The sequence below is a fragment of the Ursus maritimus genome, unplaced genomic scaffold (genome assembly GCF_017311325.1).
Source record: "Ursus maritimus isolate PB19 unplaced genomic scaffold, ASM1731132v1 scaffold_29, whole genome shotgun sequence".
Classification (NCBI taxonomy): domain Eukaryota; kingdom Metazoa; phylum Chordata; class Mammalia; order Carnivora; family Ursidae; genus Ursus; species Ursus maritimus.
Window position 1 is genome coordinate 21,696,395 of NW_024425452.1, and position 22,442 is coordinate 21,718,836.

The 22,442-nt window shown below is 35.5% G+C and overlaps 1 protein-coding gene across 1 annotated transcript in view; it reads left to right on the top strand.

Annotated features, from left to right (window-relative positions):
* The first annotated feature begins 941 nt into the window (after positions 1–941).
* ADGRB3 (adhesion G protein-coupled receptor B3) overlaps positions 942–22,442 on the top strand; it is a 697,706-nt gene continuing 676,205 nt past the window's right edge. The window contains exon 1 of the mRNA XM_040643606.1: positions 942–1,704. Within this exon, the coding sequence (XP_040499540.1) occupies positions 948–1,704 (757 nt within the window). The 5' untranslated portion in view covers positions 942–947. The remainder of the gene's footprint in view (positions 1,705–22,442) is intronic.

The window sequence follows — 22,442 nt, forward strand, 5'->3', positions numbered from 1 at the left end:
TTACAGTAGATAACTCTAGATAAAATAGCCCTAATTAAAAAAAAATTAAAAGACTGAAGCCAGCTCAATTACTGTGGTTCTGGGATTTTTCACTGACATCGCCTTTGGATACAGATACTAATACAGTGATCCACTTTATGTATCCCAAGAGGGCATGTCACATTGAAATGACTGCCTTAAATCCTGGTTCTCAGTGGTGATGTTGAACAACAAGTCTTCCCCATGTATCAACCCATCTATGTCCTTTCTCAGATGATGGTTTTAAAATTCTATTAATCCACATGAATGCTGGTGTTTTTGCACAGGAATTCCCATCAGTTCACACAGTGGTCCCTGCAAAGACAAGTATGGGCATTTGGGAGATGATGTTTCATCCTCAACAAATTATCATTCATGTTTTTAAAATTGTGGCTATCCTTTATCGAAATTGCTTTTCATATTTAAGATAAAAGAAATAAAGTGATGACAGCTGTTCCCAGATTATCAGATTAGATTTTGTGTGATGATGTTTACTGCAGGCCGACTGAGGGAAAGAAAAGGTTGTATAGGTTGCTTAAAAATATTTCAAAAATTAAAATTTAGGTTACGATATTTTAAAAGGATATGTTTTCCTCTTCTTTCAATAGAATCATAATGCATTTGGAGGAAATCCTGGTAGATAAATTAGAGCATTCCTGTTAATCATCTATTAAATATTATTTTTAAATTGAATGTAGAGAATTTGGCCATTGTGAATCACCGCGTGAGGGCGCTGTTCACACAGCAACAGATAATTTCCTAGCGTTATAAAATAAAAAAATTACCTGCCCTTCTTTTAAAAAGGGTTTTTTACTGAAATCTTGAAAACAGCTGGCTGTAATATTGGAAGGAGTTTCTTTTTTCAATGCGCGTAGACTCCTACTTGCATTTTACTTTCATTGCCATTTTTACAGGCCAAATGACATAGGATGAAGGCTGTTCGTAACCTGCTGATTTATATATTTTCCACCTATCTCCTGGTTATGTTTGGATTTAATGCTGCCCAAGACTTCTGGTGTTCAACTTTGGTGAAGGGAGTCATTTATGGATCGTATTCTGTAAGTGAAATGTTTCCCAAAAACTTTACAAACTGCACTTGGACGCTGGAAAATCCAGATCCAACCAAATATAGCATTTACCTGAAATTTTCCAAAAAGGACCTTAGCTGCTCTAACTTTTCCCTCTTGGCTTATCAGTTTGATCATTTTTCCCATGAAAAAATAAAGGATCTTTTAAGAAAGAATCATTCTATAATGCAACTCTGCGATTCCAAGAATGCTTTCGTTTTTCTACAATATGATAAAAATTTTATTCAAATACGTCGGGTGTTTCCAACCGATTTCCCAGGATTACAGAAAAAAGGGGAAGAAGATCAGAAATCTTTTTTTGAATTTTTGGTATTGAACAAGGTGAGCCCAAGCCAGTTTGGTTGCCATGTATTATGCACTTGGCTGGAGAGCTGCTTAAAATCAGAAAATGGGAGAACAGAATCATGTGGGATCATGTATACAAAATGCACCTGCCCTCAGCATTTGGGAGAGTGGGGGATCGACGACCAGTCGCTGGTTTTGTTAAATAACGTGGTGTTACCCCTGAATGAGCAGACCGAGGGCTGCCTGACCCAGGAGCTGCAAACCACCCAGGTCTGCAATCTTACCAGAGAGGCCAAGCGACCGCCCAAAGAAGGTAAGTGCCCAGCAGAGAGGGGAGAGGGGAGGAAGGGGTGTTGGGAGATGGCATTAAGAGGTGCTGTTTCCACACAAGGGCTTAATCATTGCTCTTTAACTCTATCATCTTTGAAGTCATTTGATTTGTGATCTTCACTAAAAAAGGTCTCTTAAACTAATTTTGGGTTTCAAGATTTTAGAGATGGGGCAGTGAGGATGGGATAGCTCTAGTCAACATGCCCTGGTAGTGTGTCAAAAACGTGGAGCCTGTTTGCAGTGGAGGTTGGTGAGGTGTGTGTGCGGGGTCTTCATTGGCTGTAGTCCCTTGGGGACACCTACCTGTATACATGCACTCTCTCTCACGCACACTCCTGTGAAATGGATTTGTCGGATTTCTACCTTATGCTACAGCCCGGTAAAGAGTACTCTTCACTTCCTCTCCCCTTTGCCCTCTCTGTCTCACTGTCTCAACCAAGACCCCTTGTGCTGTGCCAAGTTGGGGAAGCGGGACGAAAAGGTGACACAAACTCAGTTGTAATCCTGTTTGGACCAAATGACTTTCTGACAGCTGAAGACAAGGGTGTCCCCCTCCAATAAAAAAAAAAAAAAAAATTGCTTTGCACAATAAATCCCGTGCTCTTGCTCTTTTGAAACCCCACTTGGAAGCGCAAACTCTGGGGTCTCTTGGTTATGAAGCCACTTGGAGGCAGGGGTGAAGAGTACAATTAAAACACAGGCTGATCCTGTAAAACCTGATAGCCCTCTTGTGTGATTTTTGCTGTCCTTGGTCCCCTGTTGATATACACGAGGAGAGTGGGAGCGTGTCAGAGATGAGCTAGATGGAACAAATAGTGCAACGGAAATGCAGAGGAAAAAGAGAAAGTACAGGAGTGATTTATAGCTTTCATCCAATCCCTAGTGGAGGAGCTACCAGAGGATTTCAGATTGTAGATTACGTTTAATAATGCAAGAAAGCTGACATATTTTGAGAAAATGACTTTCCTGTTTGGAAGGTTAACGGATGTGTTCCATTCCTTTGAGGACAGGGCTGATACGTATTCGTTCTTGCTCCCCAACCCTGCAACTAGAGAGTGTTGATTTTTTATGCAGGAAATGTTTTCTGATCGCCACAAAGATCCCTGTCTGTGGAAAGGGACAGCCAAGCTCCAGTCCCTCTTTCCTCCCCCTCCCCCAACAGAAGTTGTCTTTGTGGCCAATATAAAATTGACACGTTGTTGGAGAATTTTCTTTAAAAGTAGCCAAGGCTTTGTAAGGGGTGGGGGTGGGAAGGAAAGAGAGAGAAGGGCTTAACTAGCTAGATGCGGTTTCTCTGCTGAAAGCAATTTGGGGGGTGGGGATTAAGGAAGAGCAATGGTACGTGGGGAGAAGATGTGTTAGAAAATAAATGCAGACTAATGGCAATGAGAGAGGGTTGAAAAGCTTTAAGATTTCTACAGGTCAGTGTTTCACTAACAGCTGTGGCTGAAGAAAACAAAGTGGTTTTAAATTACAGGAGTTCTTTTCTCTGGTAAAAATCCCAGAGAAGCACTTCCAACTGCAGGGATGGTATTTAACACCATTTAAAACTAATTAGTGTCCCCTAGAATAAGAAGCTACAGTACACACAGAAAATGTGATGCTACAAGCTGGCTAATAAGACAATTAACACCAGAAACTAGTATTTGTTTGTTTGTTTTATTGCTGTTTTAATAAAATCTAGAGTATCTGTTTTTTCACTGGTTAAAATTCTATCATGAAATTGACTGCTGATGAGGAGTGGAAAGTGAATCTAGTTTTGGAAGCCTTTTTTGTGAATGGTAGCAAGTCACAAAAACAAAGTTGTGTGCACATTAAGCATGACTTTCAAAGATTTTGCAGGTCATGATCATGAGATGTGGGTTGAAACAGTGCTAGGATTTATAGAAGTTGGACTAGATAGTCATTTGTTTGGTAAATGAGTAAGAATATGAGTGATTTTAGACATTCGATGTAGAAATCACGTGGGAGCACGTCTGTTTCTTTTGGCTAATTAGCTGATGAAATGAGAAAGGAATATCTCCATAGACAAACAGGTGATTATGTTAAAATTGTTATTGTGTTAATAGAACTGAACTAGGAAAACTTTATATAGTAGGGGAGGAGTATATGCTGTATCAGTAAAATTGCACAGCCTGTATTCTCTTTATTCTAAATATGTGTTCTTTAACTGTTTAGGTGTTCTGAGTCAGAAAGGTAAGGATAAGTAATTCCTGATGACATAATTGTAGCTGATGCATTTGTAAATAATTCTTATAAAATATATTGGCTATGCTGCATTGTAGGAAAGGAATGTGAACATCTGCAGACTCTTAATTTAGTAAAATTTATGCAAAGTATATTAAATCTTAAATATTTTATATAAATGCTATATAAAATCTTACGAAAGAATTATTTAATACCATTTCAAATAAACTACCATATAATGATATTCACCAGGTTAGAGGTTAATAATTACATACAGTTGTTCTACTCATGCCTAATTTTATTCCAAAATGTCTTTACTTTATATGGTAACATGTAATATCAGGTTTTAAAATAAGGCTTTAAAAATTCTACTTGCATTTTATATTGATAAATGATTTCTATTTTCTATAGAAAAATAGACTATCCTGTAAGTCATCAAAGGAATAAATACCAAATTATTCTCCATAGTTTTTCTTTGCTTCTGTTTTATTCACTGTAATAAGTACTGAAAACCTTGAGTAGAAATATTTTCTACATTAATTACATCATAGAAGTGGCACAAATTGGACAGAAGACTCTTCACATGCAATAGATGCAATTCTAGGTTATGTGCGGTGCTGGTGGTGATGGTAATGGTGTGCCAAATGCTGAATATTTTGAATGTGTCCACTGAAATCACAAAATCATATTTAGTTAGTATTTGAGGAAATTATAGGCTCCCAGGACTGGGATGTTGATTTTGTTGATATAGACTTTCTACTAAAATGTTTGTTAATAATACATTCATGTACTGAAGAATTTCATAGCCAGAAAACAGCAAGAAGAAAACTATCCCTGTTTGTAATGATGACACCAACAATTGCAAATGTATCTTGAATATGTTATAACAGTAAATAATTGGACTGATGCTTTATCAAAGTATTAATTAGTTAGGCATTAATACATTTAAATATCTTGTTTTTTAAGTTTGACATATTTGAGGGTGACATATGATACTAAAAACTTAGTTGCCATTCCCCAGTTTTTATGTGAAAATTTGAAAACCAAATAAACCAACAAAATGAAGCCTTTTAAAAACAGTATCTTATTTCAAGCAATATTTTTAAAAAACTGTCTACATTTAATTTATATAAACTTTTCTTTTCTTTTTTTTTTTTTTTAAAGGAAACTCAAGTGACATTGCTATTTACCTGGTTTTCAGATATAAGTCTGGGGAGGTACTGGCATGTATTCATGAGGCCTTTACTACATTTTATAGGACTTCTTTTTTTTTTTTTTCTCCTACCATAGATGAATTTGGACTATATAGTTAAAATATAAGATCTTACTTCTTACTACTTCACCTAAAATAAGCAACTAAAACAGTTTTGGCAGAAAAAAAATCTCTACCAGGGTATCTAAATCACATAATAAGCCTTAATGGAACCTTTGTTTCCTACTTACATCAATGGTGCTACTTATGTGAAGGGAGATTGGGATCCCTGTATAGATTCCAGGAAATCTGAACACACATACTCATTTGTCTTTTCACTCTGCCTGTACTAATCCTTGATATTCTATCACCCAAGGGAAGTCTCACTATGTGCCTGTGTAAAATCTAGCCTGGGTTGTGTGTTTACAGTTCTAGGTGCCTATTTTTTCATCTAGAGCAATTTGTGTGTCTATCAGTGTGTTTTCATTTCTTTCTACTCTTGCTCCTTTTGCCCTCAGAACTGTTCAGCACCTTTCACTTTCCTCTTTACTGTCCTTGGATCTTACTTCCTTTGTAAATGACTGCCATAATCCCACAGTCTCTATCGGAATGTAGAAAGGCACATTGAGTCTGTTCCTTGAAGATGCAGAGCCTGAGAGTTTGCTCTTCCCCTTGGCTGCATCCCATAGTGCTCTATACGAACTGTACTTCTGTTCTAGCATTTGTCATATTGCAGTGTATTTTCTGTTTGTATTTCTGTCTCCCTCCGTTAGACCTGGGAATTCTTCAAGCATAAAGACTGGGTCTTCAGTTGTGTATGACAGTCTTAATAGAGCTTCAATAAATATTGACTGTCAAATGAACAAAACAAAAAAGATCTCAATAGGAAAGATAGTAATACATTGGTTACAATAGAAAGAATAAAACTACATCATTTGGGGAAAGAGGCCACCTTTTACTTTCCGTTTTTTTAGGGGAAGATGGCTACCATTTATATCATTTCCACTTCCATTAATGCATTGTTTATGCCAGCTTCTGATCTCAACATATTATTTAATATCTCTTTTTAAACAAGAAAATGGAATCATTAAGAACTATTCTTAATTTTATATGTATATTAAAAGATTTATGGTCCATATAACTTTCTACATATGGCTATCTCCAAAAAAAATAGTAAGAAAATTTGCCAATTTCTGTTTAACTGTCTTCATTTCTCTTTATGCTTCTCTCTTCTGACTCTAGCATTACTTCTACATAATGACATTTCCCAAGCCTCTCTTGCACAGTTTGAAGACAAACATGCAGACTCTTTCCAAGAGAGAGGAAAGGAGTATTTGCATGTTAAGCTCAGTGCTTTTGTTATTCATTCCTATTTAATAATCTATAAATGTAGTAATAGTAGAATATAGGCCTGATCAATTAAAGTACCATAATTTTTACTTTTGCCATTTTTGAATTTTGACAAACAATTTAGGACATCATATATGTATATATTATCCAATGAAACAAAATTCTGTTATATGGCAACATATTTTTTGCAGGCGATAAATTAAAATATTAACATGAATATTTGTGTGTGGGGACACCTGGGTGGCTCAGTCAGTTAAGTGTCTGTCTTCAGCTCAGGTCATGATCCCAGGGTCTTGGGATTGAGTCCCACATTGGGCTCCTTGCTCAGTGAGGAGCCTGCTTCTCCCTCTCCCTCTGCCTCTCCCTCCTGCTTGTGCATGCTCTCTCTCTGACAAATAAATAAGTGAAATCTTAAAAAAAAGAAAATTTGTACGTGTGCACATGTCCCATACATGCACACATTTGCCAAGATGTGTCAGTGGGTTTTATGATAGCTGTAGATAAATGTACTGTAGGTTAGTTTTCTTCCAAAATTGACAAGAAAATTTAGAGTTCAGCTTCATGTGTTACCTTATTGACTTCATTTCCTACTAGAAGCGATTTTATTGTTAAACTGAAGGCTTTTAAAAAATATACTATTCTTTAGAATCACTCTGGTATTCATTACCTATAGTCATGTGGTTCTTGGATCTCAAATCAATGTTCATTCAAAAATAAACTTTTTTTTACTTTTTCAAAATATCATTGCTGGGTTTTAAAATCTATTGTTTGAGTTTGAATCTACTCTTCCACGTCGTAACTGTGTTGCTCTGTATTACTACTTTCCCCTTCTCAGATTAGGTTAGTGATGCTTATGTCTCAGGGTATAGGAGAACAGGAAATGACATCATGTATTGAATTTTAAGAACCTAATAAAATTAATGGCTTGGGATATTTTAGTTCCTGTCAGCCCTGTGGAAATTTCTTCCCAAATCAATTAACTAATAAAAATCAGAGAGGTATGCAATTTTTCTAAGTATATCACTTCAATGAAATGAAAGGGATTTTGGTGTAAGGTACACTTGAGTCCTCAGAGTGACTCAGCCTCCTAGCAGCACCTGTCAAGTGACTGAGCTTGACTCATCAATCTTTGGTAGCAGAGTGTTGAATTAAATGAGATTGCACATGTAAAATACTTAGTCCATTGCTCAAGTTATATTAGGCCCTCAATTCAGTTTTTGAATGTCTTTTTTATTCTTACATTTTGGCTATAAATGATAGAGGATTAATAATAAATAATGAAGCAGATTGTCATTTAATTATTTGAACTTGTTTAGGAATTTAGGGCATTTAACAAAGGATCATTAAGCATCTTGAATGTATGTCTATTTTGCATTAGATACAAAAAGGTAGCATCTCAGTACCTGTGTGTTGATGGAGGCATGACTAATACATCAAATAGATCAAGCTAGTGGTGTGTGAGTCATCCTAGGCCTGGGAAGATGTCCTTTGGATATCATTGCTGATAGCCTGCAAATCCACTGAAATTAAACAGTTTCATTAGTATTTTACTCTTTGCTGTGTTATGCAAAATTAAGTTCATGTTTTGAAATGTATTTTGAAAAGGAATTATCTTGAAATATTAGTCCATGTTAAACCATTTGGAAAAAAAAGTAGGGTGGTTTTGTGTGTTTTTCACTGGATTGTGATCACAGGCTTCCCCCAAAGGTTTATATATTCAGTATTGAAAAGAAAACAATTTTTTTTAGTACTCATTTAAAGATTCTGATATTTTCTTGAAGGAAAATTACAAAATGTGATCTATGGGACTCTATGAAATGCTAAATGCTCCATGTTCTATTATCTTTCAACTATCATTCAGGAATTTTGCTCAATTGCAGAGAACAACCTAGCTATCTATCTGTTAAAGGTTAATAAGTAATGTATTTCTGCTATACACAGAAAGTATAATAAGTAACAAATTCATAATGAATACATTAGTATGGAGCTATTTCTCTCAAAATTAAGTGAATAAGGAGTCTTTTCTGAAAATGCTGATACGCATTTTTCACCATAACCACGCCCATCCCAATCACGTAATCATTAAGTCTTGGAACACGATATAAAACATAAAGGTAAAATGGTTACTGTTTGGTTTCCACTATGTTAAGTGAAATAATTTACCTGCCACCTAATCCTGGATATTATATTCTCTAATGATTTCTTCTGGATAGTAAGTTTCTTTGGGGAATGTTCTGTTGTTTGGGAAAACAGAATAAATATGTGCATGGAAAAGATACTAGAACACTGATAGAACCAGATTATAATACAGTTGACCTTTGAACACCGGGGAAGTTATGGGCACAGTTGAAAATCTGCATATAATTTTTGACTCCCCCAAAATTCAACTTCTAAAGGGCTGCTATTGACAGGAAGCCCTACCAATTATATGAACAGTCGATTAACACAGTTTGTATATATATACAAAATGTGTGTGTATATATACTATGTATATATATACATAGTATATATACAGTATTCTTATAGCAAGCTAGAGAAAATGAAATGTTACTAAGAAAATCATAAGAGAAAATACATTTATAATAAATACAGTACTGTATTTTTATAAAAAATCTGAGTATAAGTGGATTCATGCAATTCAAACCGATGTTGTTCAAGGGTCAACTGATTTAGAATACAACTTAGATACACTTAAACAGAATAGAAAGTATTAAAACAGTTGGGGAATCAACCAGAGAAAGCTACCTTGATAAGATTGCTTTTTAGCAATAAATATGTTAAGGTGATAGAACTGTCACAGAAATATTATTTCTCCTGGGTAATTCATACTGGGTGGGTGTTACACAGTATTTCTTTCATGACAGTTCTACTGGTGTCCCACCTTTTAAGGTAATTTTTAAAATCTTGATAATTAAAAAAAATTAATTTCTATGCTTGCATATCTAAACAATTTGTTTTCCAATAAACATTTTAAAGAGAAGCTTCATCTAGCATCACTCCTGAGAAAACAAGGAACTAATGCATTATAATAAGCATTTCATAAATTTTTTATAAATTTAAAAAATGTAATAAAACCTAACATTGAGAAAACGCTTTCCAGTTTGTCAAGCTCTATTAAATATATTATTTTATTTGGGGAATAGTAGTGTGATATTTGTCCCATTGACATGTGCTGAATATATAGAATATCCTAAAGACTAGGGTTTTCCTTTCTCTAAAAATTTAATACAAATTGGTTCAAATGAAAAACTGGGGAATTTCAGAGCTACGGGTTTTCTCACTGTCTCTGGAGTGCGAATCACAAATTCCCAGATATATGAGGGACTTTAGGTGTTATATAGTCGAAATCTTACCTGATAAATGGATTTCCAATCTGCAGATATATGATGGGAACATTATTTCAGCTGAATTTAAGTCTTCTTGGAATTTATATTTAATACCATTTCTATAACATGAAAGAGGCACAGTCACTTGGAACTGTTTGATAGTTGTACTGTTTAAGAAAAAAAAAATATCTGGTATCTAGCCAGGACAATAATCAAGAGTATACTTCACTATACTACTTAATACAGAGTAGTCTTTACAAATTAAAGCTTTCATCCGTTAGATTTTTGTTCTATTTGGTATATATTATTTAAACAATGTGATGTCAATCTCAAAAAGACAATTTTCAGTCTAAGCTCCTTAAATTTAAAGAGCAGTGTATTTCAAGTTCAGAGTCTGTGCAGATTTACTAAGATGATTTAGCAACATCTATCTTGGATTTTCATATCACTCCCATTTTCTAGGGAAATCTGTGTTTTGGAGAAATAGCATGTCTTACATTTTTTAGTCATTCTGTGATACACTGAGAAATAGTGTTGCGTGCTGGAGAAGAGAGAGGTCCGGGCTCCCTTCTTCTGTTGAAGATCACAGCTTCAGTGAGGTGGGCTTACCCTTGAAGCTCCAGTAGCCACTCTCTCTTCTCACCCCTTTCGCCCGTGGGTAGTAATGGCTATCTGCTGTTTTTGTTTTGTTTTGTTTGTTTGTTTGTTTTAAGATTTTATTTATTTATTTGACAGAGAGAGAGACAAGCCAGCGAGAGGGAACACAAGCAGAGGGAGTGGGAGAGGAAGAAGTAGGCTCCCAGTGGAGGAGCCCGATATGGGGCTCGATCCTAGGACTCTGGGATCATGCCCTGAGCCGAAGGCAGATGCTTAATGACTGAGCCACCCAGGTGCCCCTGTCTGCTGTTTCTAACCCTGATGCTGTGTTCTCTCTCCTTGGTTTCACCAAGCACTATACACGCCTTAATGTTTTCTCAAATTATCTTATTTGAGGACAGCATCTGTTTCTTACTGGGACCCTGACTAGGCTAGGGGTATATCATTTTGGTGGTGAAGTGATTTCTGATTTCTTACGAGATTGGCTCAAAACCAACCTTTTAAGTTTCGATCCATTCTTTTAATGTGCTAAAGGTCTTACTTAATTATTAGCCCTTTTGCAGATTAGCATATAGACCAGCTGAAGTAAACAGGGAAATAATAAGAATATAAAGAACTGAGTTGGTGAAAATTAAAATCAATTGGCCACTTTTTTTTTTAACTCAGTGAGGTGGTTTTTTTTTTTTTTAACAATCCTCTCTTGGAGTCAATGTGTTCATCTTTATAACTCCATTGAATTTAGGCTCTACGAGTATTTTTGTATATTTGCTTGTTGGTTTGTTGATTACTTAGCTAATTTTTAAATTACATAATACATACACATTCATATACAGCATATATACATTTTCAGCATTGATGTGACTCCAGAACATTTAAACTGGTCTGGATATTCAAAAAAAAATTGTGACTTGATCATTAAAAACAAATAACTTCAAGGTTCCCATATAAGACTTAAAAAATACTGACAGATTAAGATTTTGTTCTAATTTTATATCATTATGATGTAAATGGAAGTGGAAATGATGGACAATGTAAAATGAAAATAGAATTTCAGTTTCATTTTGCCTACTGATTTTACTATCCCCCTCAAAGCAAAATAAGGAGAAAACACAGAAAAAGCTTTTTTTTTCTTTGTTTCATTACAAAAAACAAATCGAGGCACCTAAGTCTGCCCTTGTAGTTTCGTAATAAAAATTGCAGTTTTTTACTTTTTTTCTCTGTGTTAGTCTATTTGTTGCCTTTCACATCAGGGAAGGATCCCAAGAGGGAAAAAAAGAGGTAATTTCCAAAAATTATGTTCAAACAATTATGTTGAAACAGAGCTTTATAATTTTCCTGAATAAGTAATACATAACAAATATTTATTGTATACTGAATGCTTTTGGAAACATTTCTTCTTATGTAGCTAGTTATAATAATTGTAATGTGGAAAAGAGGGCACCTTGGGAAGACAAAAATCTGTTTACTTTATGTAATCTTTCTACATAAGTCTGGCAAACTTTCAAAGATCTGCTTCTGCACTGTAGACTGAGAAATTTGAGTTTACTTTGGCTTCTCAGAGAGGTCAGTTTTCTTTATAGATATGTCAGGCTGTGGTCAGCTCTCTTTGGCTGGCCTTGGGTTTTGTAACTTGCAGGGCAAACAGTGTATATTTTTTAACACATGTGCCTGAGAAATTAACCAAGCACAGCTGCTTTTTTAAAAAAAATTTTTCAATAGGCTTTACTTTCAAATATGATGAAGTGAATAGCTGTGGAGCTTCATTGTTCCATTTGCACAGAACATTTCAGTCCCATCATTTGTAATATATTAAAATCTGCTCTCTTAAAAAACCTATGGCTTTTTTTCTACTTTACTGATTTCCCTGGAATTTTCTGATGACCATATTTTGGTGTTCAATTGGTGATAAGGGCATAAATGAGTTCCAGGCACAATAAATATGATATGTGCTTGCCTCTGGCCTCTGCCTCCGGAGACCACGGAAATGGAGCAGAGAGAGTTTGGAAGCAGAATAGAAGTTGATCGACTAAGTAGTAAGAACTGATTAAGGTGAAAGAAATAAGTGCATGTAGAATGTGAATTAATACAACTTTTTTTTTTTCTTAGCACTGGAGCATTTTTTTCTAAATAAAAAGCCAATATATAAAAAAAGATTTTTAAAAATGGAGCTGTTTTGGTTGAGGTGGGCAGGAGGCCTAGAGCCATGCCTCATCAGTCTCCTTTCTTCCTGTGTTGGTCCCAGAGGCTACTCTGCTTGCAAAAACCACTGCAGAACTGTAAATCTTAGAAGCCTCCATATGAAGCCACATATAAGAAATTAATGGCAGAAACTTTCTTCCTCTGAGAAACTAAAATTTTTAGTGTTTTGATCACTAGGAATGTATAAAAACTGCCATTTTGTTTTTATTGCATTTTGCTTAGAACAAAATTCGTAATTTGTTTGGGATCCATAGGTCTATTGCCTATTTATCTGTGCTTAATTTTTCTCTGTTCCCAGCTCCTTGCCTGAACGCTCTAAAGTTTGCCTGGGTCTCACTCCCAAACCTCAGGCAAGCCTATTCCATCCTGCCTTTCAGGCATCTCTGATGCTTTGTGAGGATGTCCATAAGTTGACTCTGTTACTTTTCTGCCATGTCTCATCCAATTTGCTGGTCATCTGCTATCTTCTGCCAGCCATAGTGTTTCTGCCTTTGCTTTACAGAGACCTAGCGTAATGAAGCCATGCTGTGTTTAGACTAAAGGTGGGATCCCCACCCCTTCTCTTCTTTTTGTCACACTCCTTGTATGAGACATGTTTATGACCCATTTTAGCGTCTGTCATGTAAACATTTGTTTCAGAGTTTCTCTGGAATCAGTCCTGTGGCTGCACGAGGTACTTTGGATGAATGCCGCAGTTCTTCATTTCTCCTTCTAGTCATCCAGATTCCAAATGTCTTCTACTGTAGGTTCCCACCCCTCCTGCAGACTTGCTTGTTCCACTTATGGGTCTTGCTCACATTCTAGTTTGCCTAGATAAAAATGAGTATTATTTTAGAATTCTTTTGTATCTTTAATTTTAGGTGGTAAATACAGAAGCCCCAGTTTTAAATCTTTATAAATGTAATCTATTTGGTGCTATGCATTCTGACACTCTTCCGTGTTGTTTGGTTAATCACCAGATAGTTCAGATGCAAACTGTCAAATCTCTTGGAATGAGTTAAAAACAATAGGATCGTGAAAATTATTTTGAGTTCCTTTGATTGTTCACATATAAGGGATATCATAACTGAAAACAGCTTATTAAACCAACAGCAAGAAGTTTATTAGCATTGGCATTCTATAGATGTGAGTGGATAATTGAGGTATCATTAAGGCTCTTCATAGTTCCAGCCTTCTCCCATTCTGGGCACATGGAGGAATTGTGTTCCTGGCCCACTTGTGGCTGGGATGAGAGCATGAAAGTCTCTTTACCTCTGGCATAGAGACCTGTACTTGAAGAGTCATCCTGAGTCCTTGAATATCTAAAATGAGAGGAGGCCCCTGCCTTATGCTCTTCCTGATTCTGATAGTTGTGAAGCATGAGCAAGGAGGAACCTTTTCTGTTTTGAGACACTGGGAATTTTGGGTTGTCTTTGTTACTACAGCCTAACCTCGCATATATAAGTGATATAATGTCTGACTTTAGAGGATAGGGGAGTAGTTGTGCTGACTGATGTTGCCAAAAGGTGATTAGGCACATTGGTAACATATGTTGTAATTCAAATGTAATGACATGATGGTCATGCCAGTCAATGATATTTTGGGAGGAGGAACTCACCCACATATTCCATAATGTACTCTGGGCAGCTATATTTGAATTTATTGCTGGCAACACCATGGAACTCGGTTTAGGTATTATTTATCAATATGTTACTATTTTATGTTTTAGCCTAATTAAAATTAATACTAAAATAACTACAATAATTGTATGTTTATATTACAAGGGACCATTCTTTTGTTATTTATTTAAAAAGTTGTTAGGTTTTTCTACATTTTCAAACTTACCCAGATCAGAGAGGGTATTGTGGTAGTCTTTTGCTGAGTCATAATTATCAGAGAGAGCAAGGTAGAAAAAATTCATTTTAGCACGGCAGTTCTTGCTGAAAGGTAAAACTTGTCCTGCTCTCTGTCCCTTCCTCCTTCCTTCCATTTTCCCTCCCTCCCTGTTTTTCTTCCTCCTATGTTACTTTTTTTTTCCCCCAGATACATAGGCTATGATTTATATATGTTGATCTAGATTCCTCACTGCAATGGCTTGCAAAGAATCTGTTATCAATATACGTGTAGGTGTTTTTGGTAAACAAATATTTCTATGGTAGTTCATGGGGAGCTTGTAATCACTGAGTAAGCACTGCTTCATTAATCTTAACAATTTTCTTGCGAGTTTAATTATGGAGCAATAATTAACCTTCCCTTTGAGTAGGTGGGTTTTTGTCACCTCGAGAAGTATTCTTAACCTCCCATGAGAGGAGGGGAAAAGTAGGCTGCTATGAACTATAAACAAGCCTGTGTGAGTGACTTAGGGGGGAGTGAAGAGTTCTTCCCAATGCTAGCGTACACAGGCAAGTTTTGCTCTACTGGTCTGTGCCTTCCATTATTTTTTCTGGCTTTCCCGTTCTCAAGAAGCTTGGATTATGGTATGCTCATTAATTATAAGAGACACACTTCAGGATTCAAAGAGGGTTATAGAAGCCATTGAGCAACTGAGAAATTAAAACAGAAGCAAAAACAAAGCTTCTGTTTTTTCCCCCCCAGTCTTGTGTTCTGAAGAAAATCCAGGGATGGAGTGAATTGTCAGTTCACTTCCCATGTTGATATTGGTGGGCATCATGCACGCATACACGTACTCACTTATATGTGAATTTATGACGTTAAATGATCACAAGTATTATATATATATATATGATTTGAAAAGATAAATATTTTTCAGAAGTTTGAGAATATATTCCCTGTTAAGCTGCATTTACTAACTCAATATCTACTAAATATAAATCTAACTAGAGTGACTTATAATGAGATCATAGGAATGATAAAGAATAAAATACTTTTTGCAATGGAAGCTTTGAACTTGAAGTTAATCTCTTCAAAAATTCATTTGGAGTGTTTTTAATAAATACATTCAGAGCTGTATTCTGTGGATTTTGGATATCAGTAAGTGAAGTTTTACTTAGGATTTAAGAGTAAATCATTTGCCAAGCAGGTTTCTAAAAGTTAAAAACAAATGTCAATTACAAAAGGAGGGGCACCTGGATGCCTCAATCAGTTAAGTTGGATTTATATTTTGTTGACTCTTTATCTCAGCTCAGGTCTTGACCACAGGATCTTGAGTTCAAGCTCCACATAGGGCTCCACACTGGGTGTGAGGCCTACTTAAAAAAAAAAAAAAAAAAAAAAAAAAAAAAAAGTAAACTATTTGCTTTTACATTTCTGAAAAATTCACATATATCATGTTATAACAAATTAATATTCTTTTAAATTCTCTTAACTCATTGATTATTTTCTTCCTTTGGAACTTAGTTACCTACTAGGTCCCACCCATCCCAGAGCTGTAAATTCAGTTTCAGATTTTAGATATTTCCCCCTAGAAGGTAATTGCATAATGGTTGAGTCAGACCTCCTGAACTCAGATCCCATTTTTCTCTGCTTTTGACTTTGTGGCCCTGAGAATTATTACACACTTTTCTCACCCTCGTCTCATATCTGTAAAGAGGTGATTATTATAGTGAGGTGACTAAGAGATTGAATAAGGTAATTAATGTAAAATACTTAGCATGATTTTTGGACTGTATAGTAGAGACTCCGTAAGTGTTAACTTGCACTAATTGAACAATTCTAGAACCCTTTAGTGCATTAGATTTCTTTAATACAACAAATAAAATTTTGATTCATGATAAAAAGTAATCTATTTCATTGACCTCAGAGCAATGAAAATGCCTCTGGATCATTTAGTGTGTAGAAATGTACTGTATCTCTAATCCTTTATTCCCTCTGAATATTCATGTTCCTGAGAAAAAGTCTGAGCTGAGTAAGTTACCATGTCTATTCTCCTTTACACCTCTTTTCAAAAATGAACCACCTTGTTCATAACATCATCACTATTCCTCTTAAAATGGACTGGTCTGTGATATTTACAGTTTGTTTGACAAAGGATGATTGCTCCAACTGACTTTTTCCTGAAGACCTGAATCCACTTAATCAAGAAGGAGTCTGGATTTTTGTCCTCCTAAGCAATTTCATCTTCTGGGTATTTTCCTGAAAATATTTATGTCCCTTTGGTCTAGTCCTTTCTCCATAATATTGTGGTTTAGAATATAAACCAATATGAATTTATTGGTTAAGTCAAGTTACAGTCTATATTCTGATTTCTTTCTAAGGACTGATATATATGTTAAAATGAAACAAACTATAATTTATGTCTTGGCCTGCAGTGAATTCCTTTTTCCATCTGAGTAGTCAGATCTCCTGGAAAAATGTCTTGCTTGCTGCCTGCTTTTTAAACATTTGTTTTAAGGCTCAATGTAAGAAAATATCAACAAAGTATAAATCCATATTATATTTTTCAAAAGACCATACTTTTTTTTTTACTTTCAATTTTTTAAAAGATATTTACTTATTTGAGTGACAGAGAGAGCATGCAAGTGGGGGGAGGGGCAGAGGGAGAGAGAGAGAATCTCAAAGCAACTCTGTGCTGGGCGTGGAGCCCGACTCAGGCTCTGTCCCGCCACCCTGAGATCATGACCTGAGCTGACATCACAACTCAGGCGGTTAACCAACTGAGCCACCCAGATGCCCTTTTGCTTTCTATTTTATCAAACTTTTACTTTTGTCATTACAAACAAGAGAATTAGCAATATGACATTTGATTTTTAACCCTCTATAGTCCTTTGTATTTGAAGGACACTTAGATCAGAAGACTGAATGACTGCCTTCTGGATGAGATTTGCCACTACTGTCTGGGTAACTTTAGACAAGTCATGTCACCTCTGAGGGAGAGCTTCACTTTGCTGAGATGTAAAAATACAAATGGCTGTCTGAAATGCTTAGGGTTATGTTGAGAGTCAAACTGTACTATACATGCAAGCCATTTAGAAAAGGGGAAATAGTGGGGGCACCTGGGTGGCTCAGTCAGTTAAGTGCTGCCTTCTGCTCAGGTCATGATCCCGGAGTCCTGGGATCAAGTCCAATGTCAGGCTCCCTGCTCAGAGGAGAGTCTACTTCTCCCTCTGCCCCTCACCCCACTTGTGCTCTCTCTCTCTCTCAAATAAATAAATAAAATCTTAAAAAAAAAAGAAAAGGGGAAGTGGCATCCAAAAATGTTCTTATTATTGCCAACATTAGCTTGTAAACTTGATTAGGTTTATTAGTTTAGTTCCTTGGCATGTAATTACGTGAAATAATGATCTTGCCCTATAATGATCAATATCACAATTTGTTGGATGGATTGTTGGGCTTGATATTTTTAGATAAGACTCTGATCATCTGTCTTTGGGAAAACACTCTATTCCCTTGGTTTTTCATTTTCTGTATCGGTGGAAGCAATAACAATTTGCGCTTCACATTCAAACATTTCAGTTTGCTTCCCAGCCCTGCTTTCCACTAGCTTTGTGACCTTTGGCAGTTTGCTGCATGTTTGTAAACCACATTTTCTGTGTCTGTAAAAGAGACATCATCTCTATGCTATTTTTAAAAAAATGTAGTCTGTACAAAAAACAATATTAAGACTAATAAATTGATGGAAGTGGTCAGTTCTCTTAATTCAGCTTAAGTGATTGAAAACCTTGAGTTTTAGGCTGCCCAAAGTAAACCGAAGTGTGACTTCAGTTGTACTCAGCTCTAGCTTTCCTCATCTGTAAAGGAAGGTGGGAAATATAGTGAGTCACTTCGTTGTAAGATTCTACTCTTATGTCAATCAGAAAAACAGTCTGAAAATAAACACATCTTTTCTTCCCTTTTGTTTTTTTGGAAAGCCAAGTGTTATCATTAGAGGAGAATGAGGACAGATGAATGCTGGCCAAAAAGAAACTGGGAGAAGTTGTAATCTTACAGAACTAACTTTTATTTTCCTCTGGGGACAAAGGCTACATATAAATAAGCAAGGGTTTTGTGCTCTATCAAGTAATGAAAAGTTAAATGTATTAATCTTTAAGAAATACAAATTAGGTAAATTTTGCATCATGTAAATTTTGAAACTGACTAAAATATAGAAACATGTTAATAGAGCTTCATAATTTCACGGAGTGTTTTTGTATCTGTTCTTAAAAAGACAACAGATTGGGATCTGTCCTTTAGAGGTCACAGGTGAGCATGTTTTGGAGGACGAATGTGTTCTGGCAGCCAACCGTGCATTTGGTTTGATGGGAGTACTCGTCGGATTTAGTAGATAAAATGCCTGCAGGTTACTTTTTACTTAAAATAATGCATCAACTTGTTGGTTTGGGCAAACCTAATACTTGGTAAACACTTTTTAAAAACTCTCAGTTTTGTGCTTTCCACCAAGTATAGCAAACTTAATAGGTAGAACTATATTCAGATTTTTTAGACAAACCTTGCTTAATTTAGGTTCTATCAGCCTAAATATTTATTTTGACTTGTAGCTTTCTACAACTGGCATCGAACAGTTTAACCTCTAATGTCATAAATTTTTCTGTTAACCTTACATTGATGGGAAATGGCTACTTTAGAAATCCATTAATAGAAGTTTACCACAGATAGTGGATATTGCTGTGAGCAATTGTATAAGCAAGTCACTTAGCGAAGGAGGCCAAGTGATAAGGCCCAGTATCACACTGAGAAGGGGAAGATCTGAATTTGAGTCCTTCTCTTAATCTTTACTATATACGGCCACACTGGAAAGATAAACACAATCTAATATTTTTCAGTAGTTCAAATGGTGCTTAACTCATGCAATCCTTTGTTAACTACAAGATATTTTTAAAATAGTGTAAAGTTTTGGGGCGCCTGGGTGGCACAGCGGTTAAGCGTCTGCCTTTGGCTCAGGGCGTGATCCCGGCGTTCTGGGATCGAGCCCCACATCAGGCTCTTCCGCTATGAGCCTGCTTCTTCCTCTCCCACTCCCCCTGCTTGTGTTCCCTCTCTCGCTGGCTGTTTCCCTCTCTGTTGAATAAATAAATAAAATCTTTAAAAAAATAAATAAAATAGCGTAAAGTTTTCTCTTAAACTCTACAAAATACATTTCCTCATATGTATTTAGTAGTCTCCGATCTCTTAATGCTCCTTCCAGCTCTGTCTTTTCCAAACTGTAGCCTGTGTGTAGATCCTCACCAATAAAGAAGCTTTCTTCTTTAACCAAGTCCATTATTTAAGACCTCTTCACTCTAATCTCTCCCAGGAAATTTCCAAGTGATTAAAATGGGAGTATTGATTTTGACCTGCTCTGAGACGTACAATGCTTATAAAACACTTTTTACTCATAAATACATTTGCAGTTAATGTAAAAAATATTCATTTAGAAATAAGTGTAGCTGTTTTTAATATTTTCTTCTATAAAAATATGAATTTCTTAGATTTCAAGAGTATAGATGGTAAAGACTTTGGTTTAATTACCTTGAACTTCACTTAGCACCACATTAACACAATGAGGTGCTTAATCTTTCCTGTAATTACCATCATAGAAGATCAAAATAAAATTAGAATTACAATGATCTTTTCTTGTTTAAGTTAATGATTTTAAGTTGGTAAGATGCCATTTACATTAGATAAAAATAGCTTCTAGTTAGATTAAGCATCTCTAATACTAGAAAATACAGCATACTTATAAAAAGAAACAGAGGTGAAAAGTTCGTTCTTTACTTCAGGGAGTATGTTATTTAACCTTTGTCTTTAATTTTGATAAGTTCTTTATAAATTCTCAACTTTTATTTGCTTGGGCATTGAAAACGAGCGCTATCTAACTGGGAAAAACAATAAATCCTGATCCATTCTGACTAAAATCATTCTTTGGAGCTTTCTTACTTGTGATAACACTCAAAATACTGAAAATTAAGCTGATGCCAACTTTTCTTTTTGAATGATAGAGATTCAGTGTTTTGGAAATGTAAGGGTTTCTTGAGAGGAGGTAATCAAAACAAAATTACTTTTCTTCATAAAGAGAACAGCTATTCCATTTATTCTAAGAAGGGGATTCAGAGACTTTATGTAGGTCAATGTCAGTCATAAAACAAAAAGAAGAAAAGATATCTGAAAAATAATTATCTGAAAAGTGCAGGTATATTAGAAGATTTAGGATTTATTTCCATTTTCTCTTCATTTATTTTATGTTTTCTCGAATTTCTTTCACATTTACATGTGCTAGGAAAACATATTCTTCAATGGATAGAATTTTAGTCTGTATATCTTACTGATTTTTATACATATTACATTTTTAATACAACATAAATATATCTCATATTCTGTCAGCTGCATAATTATTTTTATACTTTATAATTTTAAAAAGTATTGTATTTGAATGATACCAGAATTCTTATACCATACTAATTTTGTGGCAGAACTTTAGGTGTGTGATTAAAGTATTCTAACATTTGCATAATTTAACAGATTAAAAAGAAGAATTTAGAAAAACATTCCTGGGCGATTCACTTGTCTTGAACATCTGGTTAACAGCTGGAGTGATGAAAGTTAACCCAGCAGTAACCATCTTTTACACTGATCCCCCATGCACACACAAACACTAGGAAGGATTAACTACTATTAATTCTTGCTTTCTTTTGCTATAAGGATTTGCTTAAAAAAAGAAAAGAAGATTTGAGAATCCTTAATTGTACAATATCAGCTGGAAATGTATTTGTAAAATACTAATAGCTGATTAAAATGAGATTCCAATTTCATTAATATAAATTGAAAAAAGAAAGCTAACTCTTGATAGTTGACACAGGTAGTTATGATTGAATTTCTTTGTAATTCATATAAACACATTTTAGGCAATAAACTGTATTACAGTAATAGCCACTGTCATATTTATTTATTTATTTATTTATTTATTTTTAAGATTTTATTTATTTATTTGACAGACAGCCAGCAAGAGAGGGAACACAAGCAGGGGGAGTGGGAGAGGAAGAAGCAGGCTACCAGCAGAGGAGCCTGATGTGGGGCTCGATCCCAGAACACCCGGATCACACCCTGAGCCGAAGGCAGACACTTAACGACTGAGCCACCCAGGCGCCCCACCACTGTCATATTTAGTACAACCTTAATGTTGACTTGATTAGTAGATAAGGACTGAGCACACACCTTTTAAGATGTTTACTATATTTGTTAGATCACAATTTTTGTATGTACAATATAGAATAAGTACTTATAGCATGCTTTAATACTGCAAGTTTTTACCTTTTCTAATGAACCTAGTTTTATCTATTAATTTTTTTTTTAGGTTTTTTCATTTATTTGAGAGTGAGACAGAGTGAGAGAGAGAGAGAGAGAGAGAGTATAGGAGAGGCAGAAGCAGGCTCCCCGATGAGCAGGGAGCCAGACAGAGGCTCACAGAGGCTCCATCCCAGGGTCCTGGGATCATGACCTGAGCCGAAGGCCGCTTAAAGGACTGAGCCACCCAGGTGTCCTATGTATTAATTTTTCTATTTCCATTTAGTATGTTGATAACTTTGGGATGCTTTCATTAAAAATGTTAAGTGAGCATGCATGCTCAGATCCCAGTGAAAAAGTTAATTTTCTAATTTAACCTAAAAGATAATCATTTTATTCTGTTATTAGAAAACATCAGAGTTGGTGAATTATCCTTTCAAATTCCTCAAAATCACTCAAATTGATACCCCTCCCTTTAAAATTTTATTCCTGTTTATCTAAATCTCTAGCTGTATGTAAGGCATAGTTAGTAGAGTGAAAACAGTTAAAGTTGAAATTTGTGTAGAATAAACCACAATGGACTTCTTTTAAAAAGTCTCATCTCTGGGTGCCTGGCTGGCTCAGTCTGTTAAGCGTCTACCTTTGGTTCAGGTCATGATCCCGGAGTCCAAGAATGGAGTCCCCGGATGGACTCCCTGCTTAGCAGGGAGGCGCTTTTCCCTCTCCCTCTGTCCC